At 41.1% G+C, this 22770-nt stretch overlaps 1 protein-coding gene across 1 annotated transcript; it reads left to right on the plus strand.

The window, feature by feature from the left end:
• Positions 1-16444: 16444 nt before the first annotated feature.
• Positions 16445-21935, plus strand: TFPI2 (tissue factor pathway inhibitor 2). The gene is made up of 5 exons (XM_020913772.2): positions 16445-16811; positions 17172-17354; positions 18551-18730; positions 19869-20039; positions 20409-21935. Exons 1-5 carry the CDS (start codon positions 16724-16726, stop codon positions 20489-20491), a joined length of 705 nt encoding a protein of 234 aa, XP_020769431.2. The 5' UTR covers positions 16445-16723; the 3' UTR covers positions 20492-21935.
• The last annotated feature ends 835 nt before the right edge of the window (positions 21936-22770 follow it).

The raw sequence follows: 22770 nt of genomic DNA on the forward strand, positions 1-22770 counted from the left end.
GTAATAAAAGATTAATAGAAGAAAAATGAACAGAAGTTTAGTAACACATACACCTCCTGTATACATGGGAGAGACCCAGGAAGACTGAGTAACTCCCCAAATGGCCTAAGCCACAACCTTAAACACTGCTTCCTGCTAAAAACAAAAGAAGATGTTGTGGAGGGGGAGGAGTCAGTTATGGGAGGTATTCAGGCAAAGCACAGTAAACAATGGGATATGAGTTGCTGTCTTCTCCACTGATAAGAGTTTTTAGAGATTTAGACTCATCCTCCTCTTTCTGGTACAGAGAGGGAGACACCATTACAAATGGAGATTTCCCTTAGAAATATAAATGTCTCTTATAAAAGAACAACTTCTACTTGGTTCCCGTGGCTTCTCCTCTGTCTGCTGTTTCTTAAAAATAATCAGCTCAAAATACCCCTTATGCCAGAGAGACGTATTGTGAGGTGGCATCTTCTTCTCCCTTCCAGTACCTAACTTCACATTATTAACTAATGATTTCTTAGCTCTAAAATGCTCTGATCCACCATATTTAATAACAATTTAAGCAAAACACACTTCATTTGATGTGAATCTTAGAAGGTGAATCTTCGACAATTTGAGAATGCTTGCCAAATTTGATACCACTATGGAAAAAGTCAAACAGTGAAGATCAAAACTCTGACCACCCTCAAGGACACTTAGATACATAGCAAAGCACAGCCTATATTATCTGCATGGATATATATATATATATATATATGTACAAATAATATATATCAACATCTCTCTCTTTATACACACACACACATACAGACACATACACATCTCCATGCTCAGAGTTGTATTGAAGTCAAAGACTTAAAGCATTTAGATATAATATCATAGAATTACTTTTTGAAAAGTTTTACTGGAGTGCAGTTGATTTACAACGTCATGTTAGTTTCAGGTGTATAGCAAAGTGAACCAGTTACACACACATATATACCCACTCTTTTTTTGATATTCTTTCCCCACATAGGTCATTATAGAGTACTGATTAGAGTTCTGTGTGTTATACAGCATGGTTCCTATTATCTATTTTTTATAGCAGTGTGTAATTTTCAACACCAATCTCCCAATTTATCCCCCCACCTTATCCCCTGCTAACCACGTTTGTTTTCTACATCTGTAAGTCTACTTCCGTTTTGCAAAGAAGTTCATTTGTGCCTGTTTTTTGACTCTATAAATAAGCAATGCCATACGGTATGTGTCTTTCCGCGTCTGAGTTACCTCACTCAGTACCACAATCTCTAGGTCCGTCCACGTTGCTCAAAAAGGAGCATTATCTCGTTCTGTCTTATGACTGAGTAATATGCATTATATATCTGTACCACATCTTTTTATCCATTCATGTTTTGATGGAATTAGGTTGCTTCATGTCTTGGCTATTGTAAATAGCGCTGCAATGACCACTGGGGTGCATATATCTTTTGGAATTATGGTTCCCTCCAGGTATATGCCTGGGAATAGGACTGCTGGAGCATATGGTAGTTCTATTTTTAGTTTTTTTAGAAACCTGTTCTCCATAGAGGCTGTACCAATTTACATTCCCACCATCAGTGGAAGTGAGTTCCCTTCTCTCCATAGCCTCTCCAGCATTTATTGTTCATAGATTTTTTTGATGATGGCCATTCTGAGCAGTGTGAAATGATACCTCATTGTAGTGTTGATTTTTATTTCTCTAATAACTCGTGATGTTGAGCATCTTCTCATGTGCTTTTTGGTCAGCTTATCATCTCATTACTATTTATCCCATTTGCAGATGAGGCAGAGGGGATCCCGAGAACTGAAGTGCCCAAAGTCACACTGTTGGTAAGGGTAGCACTGGGCTTATAACACAGGTTTTCTGGTTTGTTTTCTGGTCTGGGATGATTTCCATTCGAGCAAACTACTCCCAGTTACCCTCATCAAACTAGCTTTTGTGTACTCCATCACTCCAGAACTACTTAGAGAAAGAAACCACAGAGCTGACAACCAAGGGCACGAGCCACCTGCACCCCCAGTTTTTCCATTACCTAGGCCAGAGGTACTACCTACTTGGAGGTTTGGGCCGCCCTCCATGGAAAGTCCTAAGAGGTGCTAGATCAGACTGCTGGACCTGCTACCAAGTATCCCCACCCCAACCTTCACCAGAATATAAAGGGAGGGCTGAAGACTCCTAGAACAACAGGCCCAGGTAGCAGGTACAGCAAACTCAGGGAAGAACGATTCTCCCACCAGGGAGAAGATACATCACCTTTTACCTCTTCCTCCACCCTGCACTGCCATCAGAGGAGTTAAGGTCCAAAAAAGCCAAGAGGAGCAGAGGAGGGGGAGATAGAGCGCCGGTTCTCAGTGGGAGCAACAGTGCCTCCTAGGGGGCCTTTGGAAACTGCCAGATGGTTTATGGTGTTCACCGGGTTTGTAGCTAAGGGTGAAGGATGTTGAGGACAGAACTGTGTAGAGTAGCTTGTTGTTTTACTCGCTAAGCCAAGTCTGACCCTTTTGTGGCCCTGTAGGCTGTAGCCCACCAGCCTCCTCTGTCTGTGGGATTTCCCAGGGAAGAATACTGGAGTGGGTTTCCATGCCGTCTTCCAGGAATTCTTCCCAACCCAGGGATCAAACTGGCATCTCCTGCATTGGCAGATGGGATTTTTTTTTTTTTTTTTTTGACACTAAGCCATTGGGCTTCCCAATAGAATTAGAGTAGCTTCAGTTCAGTTCAGTTCAGTTCAGTCGCTCAGTCGTGTCCAACTCTTTGCGACCCCATGAATCGCAGCATGCCAGGCCTCCCTGTCCATCACCAACTCCCAGAGTTTACTCAAACTCATGTCCATTAAGTCAGTGATGCCATCCAACCATCTCATCCACTGTTGCCCCCTTCTCCTCCCACCTTTAATCATTCCCAGCATCAGGGTCTTTTCAAATGAGTCAGTTCTTTGCATCAGTTCAGTGTAGTTCAGTTCAGTCACTCAGTCATGTCTGACTCTTTGCAACCCCATGAATTGCAACACACCAGGCCTCCCTGTCCATCACCAGTTCCCGGAGTTTTCCCAAACTCATGTCCATAGAGTCGGTGATGCCATCCAGCCATCTCATCTTCTGTCATCTCCTTCTTCTCCTGCCCCCAATCCTTCCCAGCATCAGGATCTTTTCCAATGAGTCAACTCTTCGCATGAGGTGGCCAAAGTATTGGAGTTTCAGATTCAACATCAGTTCTTCCAATGAATATTCAGGACTGACTTCCTTTAGGATGGACAGGTTGGATCTCCTTGCTGTCCAAGGGACTCTCAAAAGTCTTCTCCAATACCACAGTTCGAAAGCATCAATTCTTCTGCACTCAGCTTTCTTTATAGTCCAACTCTCACATCCATACATGACTACTGGAAAAAAACCATAATTTTGACTAGATGGACCTTCATTGGCAAAGCGATGTCTCTGCTTTTTGATATGCTCTCCAGTTTGGTCATAACTTTCCTTCCAAGGAGCAAGCATCCTTTAATTTCATGGTTGCAGGCATCATCTGCAGTGATTTTGAAGACCCCCAAAATAAAGTCAGCCACTGTTTCCACTGTTTCCCCATCTTTTTGCCATGAAGTGATGGAACAGGATGCTATGATCTTCGTTTTCTGAATATTGAGCTTTAAGCCAACTTTTTCACTCTCCTCTTTCACTTTCATCAAGAGACTCTTTAGTTCTTCTTCACTTTCTGCCATAAGGGTGGTGTCATCGGCATATCTGAGGTTATTGATATTTCTCCCAGCAATCTTGATTTCAGCTTGTGCTTCATCCAGCCCAGCATTTCTCATGATGTACTCTGCATATAAGTTAAATAAGCAGGGTGACAACATACAACCTTGACATACTCCTTTTTCTATTTGGAACCAGTCTGTTGTTCCAGGTCCAGTTCTAACTGTTGCTTCCTGACCTGCATACAGACTTCTCAAGAGACAGGTTAGGTGGTCTGGTATTCCCATCTCTCTTGAAGAATTTTCCACAGTTTTCAATAGAGTAGCTTAGGGTCTCACTAATATCTTTCAGAGTTTCCATAGGTTTCTTGACAATTTATTCAGAATTAAAGGAAGATCCCTTGGTATAGGAAATGGCAACCCACTCCAGTATTCTTGGCTGGAGAATCTCACGGACAGAGGAACCTGGTGGGCTACAGTTCATGGGGTCATAAAGAAGTCTGACATGACCTACTGACTAAACAACAACAAGGACACTGTAAAGTTAAAAGGCTACTTGTCTTCTGTTTACTTTTAAACATTATAGAGTATTTTGAAGAAAACTCAACTAATAAAACAGTTAATTTATAAGGACTATATCAGAGAAAATTACTACAATTAATTTTTAAAAGTCCTTTATTTTGTACAGAGGATCAATCACAGATTCTTCAAAATAGAAATGCTGTTAGGACACTTCAAACATCTTGATTCATAAACATTCAGTTTGACACATTTTTCAGACACAAATCCACTCTGCTACATACAATAAACTCGTAATCATGGGTATAAACTTTCTCTTCCCATACTTTTCTTTTTCATCTTGACATTATACTTGGGACTGTTAAAGAATAATATCTCACATTTTTATTCATTTGTTCAATAAGTATTTACTGAGTTCTATTATGTGCCATATAGTATTCTGGATTCTTGAAGGTAGAGCAGAGAAAAAAAAAAATTAGAACACTTAACATTCTCATGAGGGAGACAAACAATAAACAAGATCTAAGAAATTAAATGTAGCAATATATTGTGAAAAGTGTTAAGGGGAAAAATATAACATGGAAGGAAAGGAAATGTCAAGAGAAGTTACTTCAGTCATTGAGAGAGTGGCCGGAGCAGGCTTCTCTGAGACAGCGCTATTTGAATGAAGACCCGAAGGAATGATGGTGTATCTGAGAGAACACTGCATGTATCTAAGAGAAGGTGGTTCCAGGGATCAGTAAGTGCAAGGGTAGCAGTGAGCCAGTCTGAAAGTGATGAGTCAAGTGAACGTGGGAGAAGAATAGCACGTGCTATCAGAGATCGCATGGGCCTTTCAGGCCATTGTAAAGACTCTGGCTTCATTATGAGTGACAGGGAACACAGGAGGGTTTTGAGTAATAGAGTGATATTATCTGTCATATGTTTTAGCATCATGATTCTGGCAGCTATTTTGAGGTTAGAACATAGAGGACAAGGGGAGAGGCAGAGATTAGGCAATTTTGGTAATTAAGGTGAGACACGATGGTGACTAAAATCAGAGTAATATGTGTGGAGGTGGGGACACATGATGAGATTCTAAATATATTTTGAAAGTAGAAATAATAAGACATGCTGAGAGATCAGATATAGGAATAAAAAGAAAGAAAAAGTCAAGGTAACTCCAATGATTTGAGTTTGAACAAATGAAAAAGGAATCTGCTATTAAGTTGGTGCAAAAGTAATAGCGGTTTCGGACCCTGAATTTTAAATCTTTATAACTAAGCTCAAACACATATTTATTAATCAGAGTAGGAACAATTAAATCAGTTTGTGTATTCCTGTAGCAAAAAAAAAAAATTATAATCCGCGCTTCAGGATTCGACGAACTCTTGGAAAGCATTTTCTGCCTCCTGCTGGTCTGATCATGGAAGCATTTTCCCTGCAAAGAGTTGTCAAGATGCTTGAAGCAGCGGTTGGTTGGCAAGAGGTCGCGTGAATATGGCAGATGAGGCAAAACTTCGTAGCCCAATTCCTTCAAGTTTTGAAGCACTGGTTGTGTGACATGTGGTCGAGTAATGTTGTGGAGAAGAACTGGGCATTTTCTGTTGACCAATGCCAGCTGCAAGGCTGCAGGCATTGCAGTTTTCGGTGCATTCCATCAATTTGCTATGTGTACTTCTCAAAAATAATGGTTTCACAGGGATTCAGAAAGCTGTAGTGGATCAGACCAGCAGCAGACCACCAGTAACCATGACCCTTTTTTGGTGCAAGTTTGGTTTTGGAAAATGCTTTGGAACTTCTCGCTCCAACCACTGAGCTGGTTGTCACTGGTTGTCATATAAAATCCCATTTTTATCACATGTCACAATCTGATTGGGAAATGGTTTTTGTTGCATATAATAACAGAAGACGACACTTTAAAATGATGGTTTTTTTTGAAATGCAGTCAATTCGTGAGGCACCCACTTATCGAACTTTTTCACCTCTCCAATTTGCTTCAAATGCCAAATGACCATAGAATGGTCGATGCTGAGTTCTTGGGCAATTTCTCATGTAGTTTTAAGAGGATTAAGCTCTGATCATGCTCTCAGTTGGTCATTGTCAACTTCCGATGGCTGGTCACTGCACTTCTCATCTTCAATGTGCTTGTGTCCTTTGCAAAACATCTTGAATCACCATTGCACTGTACGTTCATTAGCCGTTCCTGGACCAAAGGCATTGTTGATATTTTGAGTTGTCTCCGCTGCTTTATGACCCATTTTGAACTCAAATAAGAAAATCATTCGAATTTGCTTTCTGTCTAACATCATTTTTCCATAGTCTAAAATACATATGAAATAAACATCAATAATTCATTAGCAAAAACCATAAAGAAAGAAATGTGCATTAAAATGATATATAACATGACCACATTTATTTAAGAATGCATTCCAGTATCAAGTGGCAAAGTTCAACAATGCAAAACTGCAATCACTTTTGCAGCAACCTAACATTTCCTGAGATGGAGAAGACTTGAGAAGGGAAATCCCATGTTTAAAATGCTTGCTACACATTTATTTGAATAGGCAGTCTGGAGTTTATGGGAAAGGCCAGAGCTTAGGAGAGAGCCAGGAAAAAACAGAAAAGAGAAGAGAATGAAGGATTAACACCAAGCCCTCTAAAGTGAGGAGATGAGATGAAATTAATAAAGGAAAATGAGCTTGTTGTGATGAGGATTAATTAGTTAATAACTTCTAAGCATTTACCATGTGTCAGACACTGTGTTGAACACCCATTGGTATCCCTTTATATTTGTGTATCTATTCTTCTTTCTCTTTCTACATGGGCCAGTAAAATGATGGCTACTAAGAAGCATTTATTTATTCAGCAAATATTTATTAACTACCAGGGACCAGGTGCTCTTGATTGCTAGGTCAGAATCAACCTTCTTATCTCTTACTGTGTTTATACTACATCCTTTCATAAATCATTCTTTTTCTGTTGAGAGTTTTTTCCCTATCACATAAAAGGTAGTTTGTGTTTGGGGTTTTTTCTTCCATCTAATCAAGTTGATCACACATTTTATCATATTTGGTTTTTCAAAGCCAGTTGCTTTTGTATTTGTTGCTATTTTTATTACACGAATTGCATACCAATCTCTTTCAACCTGTAGCTAAGCACGAGTCTAGACATCCAAACAGATTCTATGACAACTCACTTTCTTCCCCAGGGCAACTCTAGTTCTCTGTTTCTACTGAGCAAGTTGGCTATCTAAGACACTTGAAAAGATGTAGGAAAGTGATAATAATAAAAAATTGTTTCTTCCCCAGATATTTATGAGATCCTACTTTGCAGGTCTTACTAAATCAATTAAGTAGGGAAAATCCAAAAGAATATAGTACGGTGATGACGAAAAAAAAAGGCATCTCGAGAATGATGAAGGATTTGAAATTGTTAGCTACTGCTGAAAAGTTAGACAAAATATAGTTGGGAAAATGTGGTCTCCGGTGACCTTAGAGCCAGCTGCTTTGTCATATGTATTGGGAGGTCGAGTAGGATGTGGCAATGGGTTGCCCTTGACAAGAGCACTTTTTCTTCCTCTTCTCAGTGTGAAAGCTTATGGAATGGATGTGGGAAAAAAAGGGAGATAAGGAAGTGGAAGCAGATAGTGAAGATAACATTTCTGAGAAGTTTTGCTGGGCAAGGGAGTGGTGAAGTGGGGTCCTAATAGGAAAGGGCCATAGAGTCAAATATGAACTGTAAGTTTGGGATGAAAAACATCAGAGATAGAGCACTCCAAATGGAAACTTACAACCTGAGTGTCTGTGCTGAAGGATGAGAAAGGGGTCAGAGCTGATGTCACAGAGGGGTGAGTGAAGTCCTTGAAAAGGCAAGAGAAGAAAGGACCCAGAGAAGCAGCTAAGAGGTTGATCTCTGGACCAGGGCATGTCCTCTATTGTAAGAGAAAGGAAGACAGAGAATACAGGAAAGTCCGTTGACCAGTAGGAACAACTCACCCTTCTCTGACTGGCTCAGTATATCTAGTCCAGACTAGTACGCTGTTCTCTTCTAGTACAAACATTTCCATTCAGCTCAGTTTTCCTCTCACTAACAGTCAATAACAGGGAAAAAACAAAACAAAACTGTGAGTGCTAGGAGATGTATGTGAAATGAAAGTCACTCAGTCATATCTGACTCTTTCTGGCTCCATGGACTACACAGTCCATGGAACTCTCCAGGCCAGAATACTGGAGTGGGTAGCGTTTCCTTCTCCAGGGGATCTTCCCAACCTAGGGATCGAACCCAGGTCTCCCACATTGCAGGCTCCTTTCAAACTGCAGCTCGTGTCTCCTTCTGCCCCCAAATGGCAGGCTGCCCCTCTTTTGTGACTTAAGACACCAAACTTTTCCACATAAAGCTATAGCAAACAAACAAACAAACAAAAAAAGCTATAACAAATGAACGTTTGACTGACTTATGATACATTAGAAGTAACATATAATCAACACAGGATTTGGGCTAGAGTATAAAAATAATAAGACTTTCTCATGAAAGTGTTTCTTTATACTTGAAAGGTCAAGATCCATTACTCTCTGCTAAATATAACCCTGAAAATAAGGTCTTTAGTGATTAAGTCTCCCAATCCTCTTATCTGATTACCAACTTCGGCAGATGTTTCTCTTAGAGCATTAGAGCAGGGCATTTAAATTGCAGTTCTCTGCTAGTTCTCAATTATAACTTCATATTTGAGGAGAAAGGAAAGCTGAGATAGAGCTGCCCAGGTACTGAGCTAGGGTCATAAGCACAGGTTCTATTAAATGAGTTTAACTTTAGTCCCCAAGAACGTGGTAGAAAAAGAAGTGGGCACAGTGAGACCAGGGGACCAGAAACCAGACTGCCTGTGCCATTTGTATGTATAGTTTTGGCGAAGTCACATATCTATCGAAAGCTTCAGCTTCCTCATTTGCAGAGTGGGGAGAAAAAAAGTATCTTCCTCAGGTGGTTACTGTGGGGGCATTTAACGAGCTAATGAGTGCAAAGTACAATGCAAACTCTGAACAAACATTTTATCCAAACATTTATCGCTATTGAGGATCCCACATGACATATAAGAGTTCAGGGTAATTTTTTCCTTCCTGCCCTCATTCTTAACCTGCCGCTGTTTCTAGTGGATTGGTAACCTCAGCTAGAATTCTGGACAGGTGGTGAAGCCTCACAATGCTAAAAACCTGGGTAAAATAATTCAAAATCTGTTCCAACTTTCTCAGTGCCCCCCATAGTTAAATGTCCAGCAACCTGAATGAGAAAAAAAGGTAGTCTGCACCCCAAGTAGGCATGACATTTGATGGAAACATACATCTAGGAAGAAGAGAAAGGGGGGTTCTGAAATTCTGCCCTCTTGAGGAGGGTAATGCTTTGCGATAATCCCAGCTCCTAAAAGAACCAACCAAAGCAACTAGCTGATGAAGAAAAGAGCTTGTGTCCCATAGACACAGAAGACGCAATATGAGGCGTATTGACCTGGATTGGTTTTTATTGTGAATTGAGCTCTTACTTAAATTTTGATTTCTTCCTCCATGGTCCCATAGAACCTGGGACAGATTTTTAATATTGTACTAAGAACACTATATTGCAACTGGGTCACAGAGTGTTTATCTGTCTACCCTGTTTTGTCATGAGATACCTGGTGTGTTTATCATCTTTGTATCCCAAATGTACACAAATGCACAAAGTTGGACACACTTTAAATGTTTGATCTGCTTATTTTTAAAAATAGGTGAATGAAAGAATGACCGTAGTAAGAGACACATATTATACTTCATTATCTTGTTCTGCTTAGGGCGAAGGAGAATAATAAAATTAGGCATAGGGAATGTCTTATGCTTTTAAGTGACTCCACCTTATTATGTAACACTGATAAATGCACTCTGTGTCCGACAGAGGGTGCGATAGAGCAAATATTTCCTCCTCGGCCCAACCCACTAGAAAAATGTCTGGCTAGTGAAGGAACTGTCTGAACTTTAACAAACTCTCGTGACCACTGACTCACTCAGAAGAGATTAGCTGCCTTTCTTTGCAGATGTGCAAACTCCTTGTTAGTGCCTGCTGGACTCATTTCAGATTTTATTTTAACAGGGCTAAACTGATGGGCAACAAGAACTTTCTTTATTGAAGAGTTATCAGTGTAACTTGGAGAAGGAAATGGCAACCCACTCCAGTATTTTTGCCTGGAGAATCCCAGGGACGGAGGAGCCTGGTGGGCTGCCATCTATGGGGTCGCACAGAGTTGCACACAACTGAAGCGACTTAGCAGCAGCAGCAATGTAACTCCTTAAGTGGTGATGTTATGTTATGATATGCCTCCCCAAATCACTGGGTTAAATTAATTCTCCTCATTCACTCAAAAGTTAGACAGGCCACTGCTCCCTCGGGTATCTGACAGAGGGGAAGACCATCTGCTTCAATCCTTTCCTTAAATTCATGGTCACCTTTCAAGTCCATGGGGCTCTCAAAGACTAGGAACAGAATGCTCAGGACTTGGGAAATCTAGAATCTACTGTGTTCCAAATCAACTTCACAAGCTGGGGGAGGGTGTGGAAAAGAACAGAGGCAGGAATCTGACATACAAAATGCTGCTCCTGAACTCACAGGAGTGTTTATGTGCTACGATTCTGGTATTTAAGTGAACATTAAAAACTCTAAGGGTTTCCCTGATAGCTCAGATGGTAAAGAATCTGCCTGCAAAGCAGGAGACCTGGTCGATCCCTGGGTTTGGAAGATTTCCTGCAGGAGGTCATGGCAACCCACTCCAGTGTTCTGGCCTGGAGAATCCCCACGGACAGAGGATCAGTCCATGGGGATGCAAAGAGTTGGACATGACAGAGAAACTAAGCAGTGAATACTCTAAGGTCCTGACACAGTGGAAAGAACCTAGGTCTGGCTATGTCAGAAAGAATCCAGGACTGACTAAGTATCAGGGATGTGGGTTCTAGGCTCAGCTCTGCCAACAACGAAGGCAAGTGAATGTGACCGGCCATTTTATCTTTCTAGGCCTCGACTCGTAAATGTAAAATAGCAATACTGCAACAGGTGGTATTGACAGTTCTTTTCAGCATTCATTCTATAAGAATGGGGACTCCAAAGGTTGCTCAGTGGTAAAGAATCCACCTGCAATGCAGGAGACCTGAGTTCGGCCCCTGGGTTGGGAAGATCCCCTGGAGGAGGGCACGGCAACCCACTCCAAGATTCTTGCCTGGAGAATCCTATGGACAGAAGAGCCTGGTGGGCTACAGTCCACAGGATTGTATTTGTCAACTCAGTTGAGTTGGACATGACTGAGCACTCATGCACACACTATAACGGTGTAAGAACTCCATGCCTTATTTTACAGATCTCTATGCTATTTTGAGCCTCTCTCTTTAGCTGCGCCATTAGAGCTGTCTGGCAGTGACAAATCAATCTGGGTGACTGTTCTTCCCAGTTCCCTCCCGCCTTGCACTTCCTGTTGACTCCGGATAAAGGAATTCTTCCCCCCTCCCCGCCCCCTCACTATGCTGCGCTAACCTTTTGGCCTAGACACAAGTTTAAGGAGACAGAAGCGCTATGACATCTGTATGGAGGCTGATTGTAGTGGTCACATAGCTCCTTTCCACGCGGTCCTAAAAATAAAGTCAGTAACTCAAAGTAGTCCCAGGAAGTTTAGTTTCCTCTTACATTGGAAAATATCTTTTTCAGGGATATAAAAATACTCAAGGTTTTGCAACTGAGGGGTAATGTTCTTCCTGATCACCTGGCTTGACAATTTCACACTCCTAACTCCCCCATGTGCTCAGTTCTCCTTCCCTGTCCCTGCTCAGCGGTCACAGAGCTGTTAGAGGCATGGTCTATTTGGGACAGAGCAAGGGAGGAACCTGGACTTCTCAGGGGGCTCGGTGGTAAAGAATCCACCTGCCAATGCTGGAGATGCAGAGATGTGGGTGCGATCCCTGGGTCAGGAAGACCCCCTGGAGAAGGAAATGGCAACCCACTGCAGTATTCCTGGCTGGGAGATCCCATGGACAGAGGAGCCTGGAGGGCTGCTGTCCATGGAGCTGCAAAAGAGTAGGAGACAACTGAGAGACTAAACAGCGACAAGGGAGGAAACTGACATTTCTAGAGCACGTCTGTGCACAGACTTCAACCTGGGTCCACAGCCTCTCTGCCACAAAGGGGCGAAAGCCTGGTTTTAACCTCGTGCCCCTCCATCTGTTGCACAGCAGGCCGGAGGGTACTGAGTACCTACCTGCTGGGGCTGAGAGAGCCCTGAAGCTCACTTTCCCAGAAGAGCTCATCACAAAGCAATATCTGACTGTGTGACACCTTCCGAAGTGGAGAGGTGACCTCTGAGCTCAGCCAAAGAGCAAATCTGATGGGAGCAAAGTCATGGGTTGCCATTCTGCAAGGTCAATTTGCGGTGCTCTGCTTCTCACTTGTGGTTGATGCTCCATCTCAAAATGTTGTGCCAAGGCTTCAGTGGGAACTGGGACATGGGATGATTCTAGTGGATTCTGTGCCTGTGTGTGAGCAGCTGAAGCTCATCTCTCTGAGTTCCTAGGTGCTTTCCTTTTAATCCTCACCAGTGTGTGTGTGTGTGTGTGTGTGTGTGTGTGTGTGTGATGCTTAATCATGTCTGACTCTGAAACCTCATGGACCATAGCCCACCAGGCTCCTCTGTCCATGGGATTCTCCAGGCAAGAATACTGGAGTGGTTGCCATGCCCTCCTCCAGGGGATCTTCCAGATCTAGGGACTGAACCCTCAAGAACTGTGTATTTTGTCAACTCTAAGACACTCTTTTTTTCTTAGATTATCTCTGAAGGTGGAATGCATCTTATATTCAGTGTGTGTGTGTATGTGCTTAGTCATGTCCAACTCTTCACAACCCCATGAACTGCAGCCCCGCCAGGCTCCTCAGTCCATGATTTCCCAGGCAAGAATACTGGAATGGGTAGTCATCCCCTGCTCCAGGGGATCTTCCCAATGCAGGGATCGAACTTGGGTCTACTGCTTGAAGGCAGATTCTTTACTGTCTGAGTCAAATCCTCACAGCACACTTATAAGGGACAGTTAGTATATCCAGTTCACAGGTAAGAAAACTGAGGCTCTAAGAGTTTATGTACCTTTTCCAAAGAAGCAAGAAGGAAAATCCAGGTACCCTCTGACTCCTAAGTCTGCTTTCCCGTGGCACCATGCAATTCCCCAAAGTGATCTGCCCTAATTCAAAATATTATTCTTTCTATTAACACATGAAGCAAAAAGTGATCACAGATTTCTAGCAGCTGAGAACAAAGAACAGAATTGACAGTAGTCAGTGCTGAATGGTAATTCTGTCTCAGTCTCAATCCTTGAATCTGTTTTCAGTCCATTTGGGAGACATACTTAAACACATTCAGAAGAATGTGTTACCTTTGAGGTTGAATTAGCTTTTCTTCTCAACATTGTTGTTGTTTAGCCACTCAGTCATGTCTGACTCTTTGTGACCCCAAGGACTGCAACATGCCGGGTTTCCCTTCACCATTTCCCAGAGCTGCTCAAACTCATGTCCATTGAGTCAGTGATGCCATCCAACCTTCTCATCCTCTGTCATCCCCTTCTCCTCCTGCCTTCAATCTTTCCCCAGCATTAGGGTCTTTTCTAATGAGTTGGCTTTTCACATCAGGTGGTCAAAGTACTGGACATTCAGCTTTAGCATCAGTCTTTCCAATGAATATTCAGGATTGATTTTCTTTAGAATTTACTGGTTTAATCTCCCTGTAGGCCAAGGGACTCTCAAGAGTCTTCTCCAACACTACAGTTCAAAAGCATCAATTTTTCAGTGCTTAGTCTTCTTTATGGTCCAACTCTCACATCCATACATGACTACTAGAAAAACCATATGGACCTTTATCAGCAAAGTAATGACTCTGCTTTTTAATACTCTTCCTAGGTTTGTCACAGCTTTACTTCCAAGAAGCAAGCATCTTTTAATTTCATGGCTGCAGTCACCATCTGCAGTGATTTTGGAGCCCAAGAAAATAGTCTGTCACTGTTTCCATTGTTTCCCCATCTATTTGCCATGAAGTGATTATCTCAACATAATCCTGGCTAAATGTCTGGTAAAATTTCCCTCCCCTATTAGTATTTGGGAGGTATTGGGAAGATCTAATCTGATTCTCAGAGGAGTATATCTTTCCAAAACCAACTGGCTGCCTCAGTGTTTGACTTGCTGGAGCCAGCTCACGTTGGCTCTGGTAAACTCGATTGTATTCATCCATTTCCAACTCTGGTGGTTTGCAATCAGCCATAACTGGGAGCAATGATTCCACGGAAATCAGTAAAATATTCAAACCAACACACCCCTCCCCCATTTCTTTTTTCATTTCTGGCAAACTAGTTGTTCAACCTTTATCCTTATAACCCTGTCACTCTTAACCATAGATATCTAGAAATCTGACAGCATAAGTGACACAAAGTATTTCCAGACTAGGCTAGTTTTCCTACGAATATGGTTCTTTGCCATGACCAGAAAAACTGAAAACTGGCCCTAGGCATTATATGTGGAAATATCCCAGATTACTAACTCACCTTGAGCAGAGAGATTTTTCCAAAACTGGAAAGAACTCTTGGAAACTCCCTTCAGTATCTTCAGAAGAAGCCAGGAATAGTTACTCTCTTAAGAATATTAAATAGAGCAAGAGGAAAAGGCAGAGGAAGGAAAGACACAGTCATCAAGAGAACCCATTAAAATATTCTCCAAAAATATCCTTAACATTTCATATAAAATCCCAGTGTAGATCATTTGTTTTCTATAAATAAAAGGCTAGGCTCAGGCTATTATGTCAAAGCACCGATGAATGGTAATAAACACCCTGACACTGAGAAATGTATGGGAAGCAGCTGATTTGATCAAAGCTTCAGGACCTGCTCGCCCCATCCCCCAAGGCCACTGCTCTTTGGATTTTCATGTTCCGGGTCCAAAAACATAATTATGACTCAAACACATGGCTGGTAGGGGTGGAGCATCATTTTGGAAAACTATTTGGCAGTTTCTAGCATTTTAAAATATTTTATTTGAGAGTAATAAAAGTTGTTTGCATACACAAAGCAGCTTTATTCATACTAGTAGCCCCAAACTAGAAATAATACAAATGTCCAGTAACAGGACATTCGTTGTATACTCATACATTGCAAGACTACTCAACATTTACAAGGAACAAACTCTGAAATAGCATGTGAGTGTGTGCGTTAGTCGCTCAGTTTTGTCCGACTCTTTGGGACCCTATGGACTGTGACGCGCCAGGCTCCTCTGTCCGTGGGGTTCTCCAGGCAAGAATACTGGAGTGGGTTGCCATTCCCTTCTCCAGGGGATCTTCCCAATCCAGGGATTGAACCTGGGTCTCCCACATTGCAGGCAGATTCTTTACCTTTTGAGCCATGAGGGAAAGCCCCCTATGATAGCATATGTGTGTCTTAAAAACAGTAGTTAAGTGAAGTACAAAACAGCACATATTTTATGATTCTGTTTGCATGAGATTTAGAACAGGGAAATCCAATCTATGCTGATCAGAAGAGTTATTGTCCCTGGCCTAGGGTAGGAAGGATGGATTGGGAAAGGGTATGAGAGAATGTTCTGGGGTGATGGAAATGTTCTAATTCTGGATTTTGGAGTGGTGATTACAAAGGTATACATAATTGTCAAAATTGACCCAACTATACACTTAGACATGTTATGAGCCCATGAAATGTAAATTAGACCTCTACTGAAATATGAATATGTGTGAAAGTATTAGTTGCTCAGTCATGTCTAACTCTTTGCCACCCCATGGACTGAAGCCTGCCAGGCTCCTAGTCCATGGAAGTCTCCAGGCAAGAATAGAGTGGGTTGCTATTCCCTCCTCCAAGGGATCTTCCCTACCCAGGGGCTGAACCTGGGTCTCCTCACTGCAGGGGGATTCTTCACCATCTGAGCCACCAGGGAAGCCCCTATCTTTGTATAAAGGTAAATAGATACGCATACGCTTACATTTCTAATCTAATTAAAGGATCTAATGTAATAAGCGCTGCTTCCTTGGGCCCTAGGAGTTTCACACTTTCTGCCCGCCAAAAGACATGGACTTTGTGCTTTCAAAGTGTGGATTCAGGCCTCTACATGATGCTGCAAGTTGGAACCTTGTGCAATCACGCCCAGGTCATTTCCCTCAAGCCTGTCGACTTCCCATCTCTGACACAATGCTTCATCTGGGTCATCCCCGCCGAGCCACGGGAGAAAGTTTGGGGCCAGGTTCAGCTTGGCGGGGAATTCCTCTCCCCCGCACACACTTTCCAGCGCAGGGAGGCGGCCGGGTCACAGAGCTCACGGGGCATGAATCAGCCTCCCCTCCAGGCTCCACGAAGGCGCGCTCCGCCCTGTCCGTCTCTGAGGGCCTCTAACCCTACAAAAGCAGCGGCACCCACCGCGCTGGGATCCAGACCGCCCGGAGGTTGGACGCCGTGCACCCTCCTCCCCTCCTCTCGCCGGCACCGTCTGAATTGGACACCATGGACTCGGTTCGCCCCCTCTGGCTGATGCTTCTGTCGCTGCTCCTCGTGGGAACTGCGCTGGGAGATGCCCCGCAGGCGCCGCCAGGTACACCCCCCCCTCAACCCGCGCGTCCAGGGGACCCCTCTTCGCCGTAGCCAGGCGGCAGGGGCTCCGCGGACCCCTACATCCGCGCTCCCCTATATCCGCGCTCCCCTACATCCGCGCTCCCCTACATCCGCGCTCCCCTACATCCGCGCTCCCCTACATCCGCGCTCTGTGCCCTACTTTCCCCTAATTCCTGCCGTGCACCGCAAGTTTGCACTTTCTGTCTCTGTAAGGCCCTTCTGCTGGACTGGGAAGCCGCTGGGACCAAACTCCCCACCCCCACCCCCCCGGGGGAAGCCTCTCCCGCCTCCGAGATGCGGCTGACCTCCTCTGACTCTGGCTCCCCTGCCCCTCCTGTAGGAAACAACGCGGAGATCTGCCTCCTGCCCCCGGACGACGGGCCCTGCCGGGCGCGGATCCCCAGTTACTACTACGACAGGTACACGCAGAGCTGCCGCGAGTTCATGTACGGCGGCTGCGAGGGCAATGCCAACAATTTTGAAACTTTGGAGGCCTGCAACGAAGCGTGCTGGAAGATTGAGAGTAAGTGCTCGCCCCCACGCCCAGGATTCCTGTAAGACAGGCAGAGAAGGGCTAAGTGAGAAATGAGCTTATTTTTCACATCCCATTTTCTATAGTAAGTTTCATCCTTGATTTTCTCAGATATTGTTAGACTTATTGCTTTTCAGTTGACTAAAAGTGATCATGAAACTTTCAACGACAAACATTTCCTCTCCCTTAATTGGCATGTATCATAATTCAGTGTTTGTGCAGACTCCGGAAGGATTTCACCTAAGGAATAAGGATGCAAGAGGTCAGGTATTAGGTGCAACATAAGTGCCTGTCTGTATTTATCATCAGTTCTAAACCTATGGTTTTTATGCCTCCTTGAGAGGGCATTTTTCTCTTGTCCACTGTGTAGCAATCTGAAATACTTGCAGTTATTAAAGTCTGAATTAAGCTAATTATAACCTTACTTTTGTCCCTTGATACCCAAAGAGATCTTGGGTTAGTATAGAGATATAAAAAAATATAGAGATTCACAATGCTGTTTGCAATTTTATATTAATTATGTTTCCTGTCTCTGTGAAGGCCTATAACAGAACATAGGGCTCAACTGTTAAAGGAACTGAGCCAGGGAAAAATGTGTATTCCTATGAATAAGTTTGATTAATTTCATATGTAGAAACAATCAGAACACTCTGAGAGAATAATCTTTCCAGTAAGCATGAAAAATTTATCATAGCTGAGTCAGGTCTGGAGACACTGTTAAAAAAAACAAAAGCTGGATAGAGTTGTCTCTCATTGTCTGTGCTGACTGGTTCCAAGACCCCAACTCTCCGATGCAACATCTACAGTATTTGCATAGAACCTGTGCACATTCTCCCTTAAACTTTAAATCATCTCTAGATTCCTTACCAGCATAGGACAAATTCAAGCTTTGTTTGTTTGTTTGTTTTAATGAACTTTCAGGAATTATTTTTTCCTGAATATTTTCTCTCTGGGTTGGTTGAATCTGTGGAATGCTAGACCCAAGGATACAAAATCTTGTTGTAGCTGGACTAATGGGCAATCTTTTGGGCGTTTACTAGCCCAGCACTACATATCATGCCTCCCACTCCCACCACCACTCTACCTCTGGCCACCACCAGTGGTTTCTGAAAATACAGTCAAGTTTTAAAAGAAGAGTAAGATGGCTAATTTTTGACTAACATTGTTTTATGCCCTCCTTTTCCTAGAAGTTCCCAAAATTTGCCGGTTAAAAGTGCATAAGAAGCAGTGTGGGGAGCTCAGAGAACAGTATTTCTTCAATCTAAGTTCTATGACATGTGAAAAGTTCATATCTGGTGGGTGTCACAACAATGAGAACCGGTTCCCAGATGAAGCTACGTGTATGGACTTCTGTGCGCCAAAGAGAGGTAAATACTCTCTTCATTTCTTTATTTAGACTTTAGGGTGAAAACATTAATAATTTGATATGAAATTAACCTGGTTTGCATTCTGATGATTTCACATATAATATGATACCAGTCTGCACGCTACTGCCCTGTGAGGGAATATTTTTACATGCAAGAGTGCGAGCTAGAAGTTTAATAACTTGCCAAGTTCTCAGGGCTGGAAAGTGACGAAGCTATGATTCAAGCTTTTACTTCCTCTTCTGTATTGTTTCTTTAGAACTATTTCTCATCTATTTAACTTGCACATAAAATAACTACAGTGTTCATTAATGAATGACATGTATGAAATCAGGTGTATATATGAGATAGTGTGACAGAGAGACTTAAGCTGGTGAAACCTGAAATTTTCTAAACTTTTTGTTAGATTTTTGTGTTCTTTAGTAATTACAGATTGTAGCACAAATTGATCTCTCCTCCCCATGGTTTATCTACATAGTCCATGCGATCCCTAAAATGATGGGTTACTTGGGTAGTGGGTAATGTTGGTAGAGACAGTCCTGGAGTTTTCCGTAGGCATGGCAGAGACATGTACACATAGATAGTTCAACAAACAAGGAAAATTTGCCTTGGCAGTCTCTGATAAAGCTCTGTAGTTATACCGTGTTGAGTATGCAAAATCTTGAATTAATGAGGAGTTGCTTGTTGCTGGTGTTTTCCTAAATTGTTTATGTAAATGTAAGTGTTCCACTGGCTACCTGGGAATTAGATACATGTATTCTTGATTAATAATGGAAGGAGAGCTGATAGAAACATTGAAAATAAAACTACCAACACAAGAGAGTGTGCCAAAGTACGTCACATATTTTCTCTTGAAACATAGCTCATTTTTACCTGACCATATATGTCTTGGGGGCTTAATTTCTTTACACATTCAAATGATACAAGGATATAGCTTGAAATTTTGTCTACTCCGTAAGAATTTATAATTAACAAACTATGTGTTTGAAATTTGAGGCACACTTTTAAAATGGCTTAGTATAATATTTTGGATTCAGAAAGAAGCTTCTATGGGATTAGATGTTCTTCAGTTACTTCAGTAATCAGCACAGCTTATTTCCAGTATTACTGCATTTCTAATTTTCTTTTCTTTTCCATTAAGCTCCAGCATTTTGCTACAGCCCAAAAGATGAGGGGCTGTGTTCTGCTAATGTCACTCGCTATTATTTTAACCCAAGACACAAAGCCTGTGAGGCCTTCACCTATACTGGCTGTGGAGGGAATAACAATAATTTTGTCAACTTGAAGGACTGCAAACGCACTTGTGTAAAAGGTAATGTTTTGGTTTTTTTTCTTATTCAGTTTTTAAACTAACTTTATACATAATTCATAAACAAAATTATTTTATGTACCCTTTTTACTAATAGCATATTGCCATTTCTAGACTACTTCTACATAAATAGCACTTCATTACTGATCAGTTTTGTCTAAATGCTTACACAGGTTAACTACAGTAAGCAGTAGCTGTGTCTTGATATTTTAAAGGTAGAATGCTATTAACTTAGTGGATAGTCAGTAAAACTGACTTTATACTCATTAAAAGTAAGACAAGGTGGGTTTGTAAGCATGTCAGAAATGGTGATTTATAATGAGCCTACAGACTGGGGACATATGATGTTTATTTTTATTTTGTTGATCTTAGCCTTGAAAAAGGAAAAGAACAAGAAGATGCCAAGACTTCTCTTTGCCAGTAGAAGACTGAAAATTAAGAAGAAGCAATTTTAACTAGCTTCTTTTTTTTTTTTTATATGTCATCTTGTGAATGTCCTTATGGTTATATCTGAAGGACAACATGGTAACACAGGCAAGCAAATAATTAGTGTTATTCACCAGTTCTTACATGTTACATTTTTTATTTGTGTATTTTTTAATACATAAGTAGCTGCTATTCAAATGTGAATCTATTGTTTGAAATATGCTATTCAACTATTTTTTTATGAGGTTAAATTCTTGCTGTGTGTAAGATATAAAAGCAAATATGACTCACTCAAGTTCTTGGGGTTGCCCTCCCTGATTTCAGAAGATGATTGTAACTGAAAAACAAAAGACAATATAATCATATTTTTTAACATATAGGATCATAAAAAGGACCAGCAAATATATTTAATTTTGCATTTAAAAATTAGATTATATTTTAGGCCCAAGGAGACAAGTTTGAAGGTTTACCAATACTTCAAAAATGTTACAAATGCTAGTATGTAGATCCTGCTAACTTACTTCCATTTCTGTTATGTCATTTAAAAGATAATAAAGTAACATTTTTGACTGAATTAAAAAGCTAGTACATTAATTATATCAGAAATGTTCTCCTCGGAGTGGGAAAATTCTCTCTGTTCATCTATCCATCCATCCCCACTCAGCATATGTTGTTAAAATTTTTGTACTGTGTTTATATTATATCAGAGACAATGCATACATTTAGTAATTTAAATTCCATTAATAAAATATTTATGATAAATATGATCATTTCATTTAAACAGTTTTTTCCTTCTCTGTAACAAGATTTTTTTAAAAAATTCCTACATTTTCTTGGCAAGAGTAATATTTAAAAGTATGCCCCTGATCTGGCAAAAGTATAAGTACGTTTGTGCTATTCTTGAACAATCCTTCTTTTAAAAATCTATCCCAAAGGTATGAGAACAACAAAAAAAATGAAAATGCTATATGCCATGGTTGATGTATTATTTGGAATAACAGAACTGGAAACAAATGAGACAATTATCATTAGGGGGTTGGTTGAAGAAATTATGGATGAAAAGTGAGCAAATTATTTGTATGTAAATATCATCTGATCCTCAGAATACATTTAAAAAACCAAGGTCTAGAACAATGTGACTAAATACACATAGACAAGTAATAGAAGATACAAAGATATTATATTAAAAATGGTTACCTATAAGATGAAGGAAGATGTGACTGTACCTTACTATATAGTTTTGATCTTGAACCATGTAAATTTTCGTGTCAGGTAAAACTAAAATTTAAAAAATAAAAAGCATTTTTCTAAAATTTGAAACCAACCAAAACAATTGAACGTAAATTAATATTAAATAATGGCATAACTGTGAAAAGGGTATATGATTATTTTCAGCGACTTTCAAAGCTAGTAATTTGACTATGTATCTTTTGGAAAATATAATCCAAGAGTCAAATAACTTCTGAAAATGCATTTTGTAGTGTTATTTTGAACCTATTATATATAGACTACAATATTATACATTCTATAAAAATGTGTCTCCCACCCTTTCATTGCAAAGTCTTTGGATCAATGACAATCTAGCAGTAGTAGGTACAGCTACTGCCCAGATCACAGTCACTAAGAGAAACCAGAGGTCTTGAGAGTAATCTGAGTGTAGGCCTGGGACAAGAAATCTGTAAGATGAACCTGGGCCATTTCATTAAAAAAAGCAAGGAAACTATGGAAGCCTAATGAGTCCTATCATAGGAACAGGAGAGTACCATTAGGGGATGAGGCAACATGAGCATCAAAACAAATATTGACCACAATATAGGTAAGTATATGAACATGAATATAACATGAGTTAATCATTACACGCACACACACGTGTACCTGCTTGGTGACTCTTGAAGGTTGCTAGAGCACCCTCTCATTACTTTGAAAAATAATGAATTAAGAGAAATAATAAAGGACTTATTCTTTTTTATTTAGTCTTAAAAACTAAATAGTGTATGAGAGAAAGTTACTCACAGAGGAATCCCAGCTAATACAGGCAGTAACATGTTAGATAACCCTAGTGAAAGTGTGTATCTAGGTAATGATTATATGTGGATGCTGAAACCAGGGCATGAAAGATTGACGGAAACAGTTTCATGGAGCAATGAGACTAAGGGATAATTTTAACCTTACTAAAAGTGTGCCAGCACACATTATTCACTTATGGATATCAGGTAACAAGAAATGGACACCCCGTCCAATGAGCTGATCTTGCAGACAGAAGGAGAGAAAAAAAATTAAGCCTAAAGTTAAGCAAGTCTCTAAATCT

The sequence above is a fragment of the Odocoileus virginianus genome, chromosome 1 (genome assembly GCF_023699985.2).
Source record: "Odocoileus virginianus isolate 20LAN1187 ecotype Illinois chromosome 1, Ovbor_1.2, whole genome shotgun sequence".
Lineage (NCBI taxonomy): Eukaryota > Metazoa > Chordata > Mammalia > Artiodactyla > Cervidae > Odocoileus > Odocoileus virginianus.

Bases quoted from the DNA above. Each gene is read 5' to 3' on its own strand.
- TFPI2 (XM_020913772.2), top strand. From the start codon at position 16,724: ATGGACTCGGTTCGCCCCCTCTGGCTGATGCTTCTGTCGCTGCTCCTC. The intron at 18,731-19,868 runs GTAAATACTCTC...TTTTCCATTAAG, and splicing joins CTTCTGTGCGCCAAAGAGAG to CTCCAGCATTTTGCTACAGC. The intron at 20,040-20,408 runs GTAATGTTTTGG...TGTTGATCTTAG, and splicing joins CAAACGCACTTGTGTAAAAG to CCTTGAAAAAGGAAAAGAAC.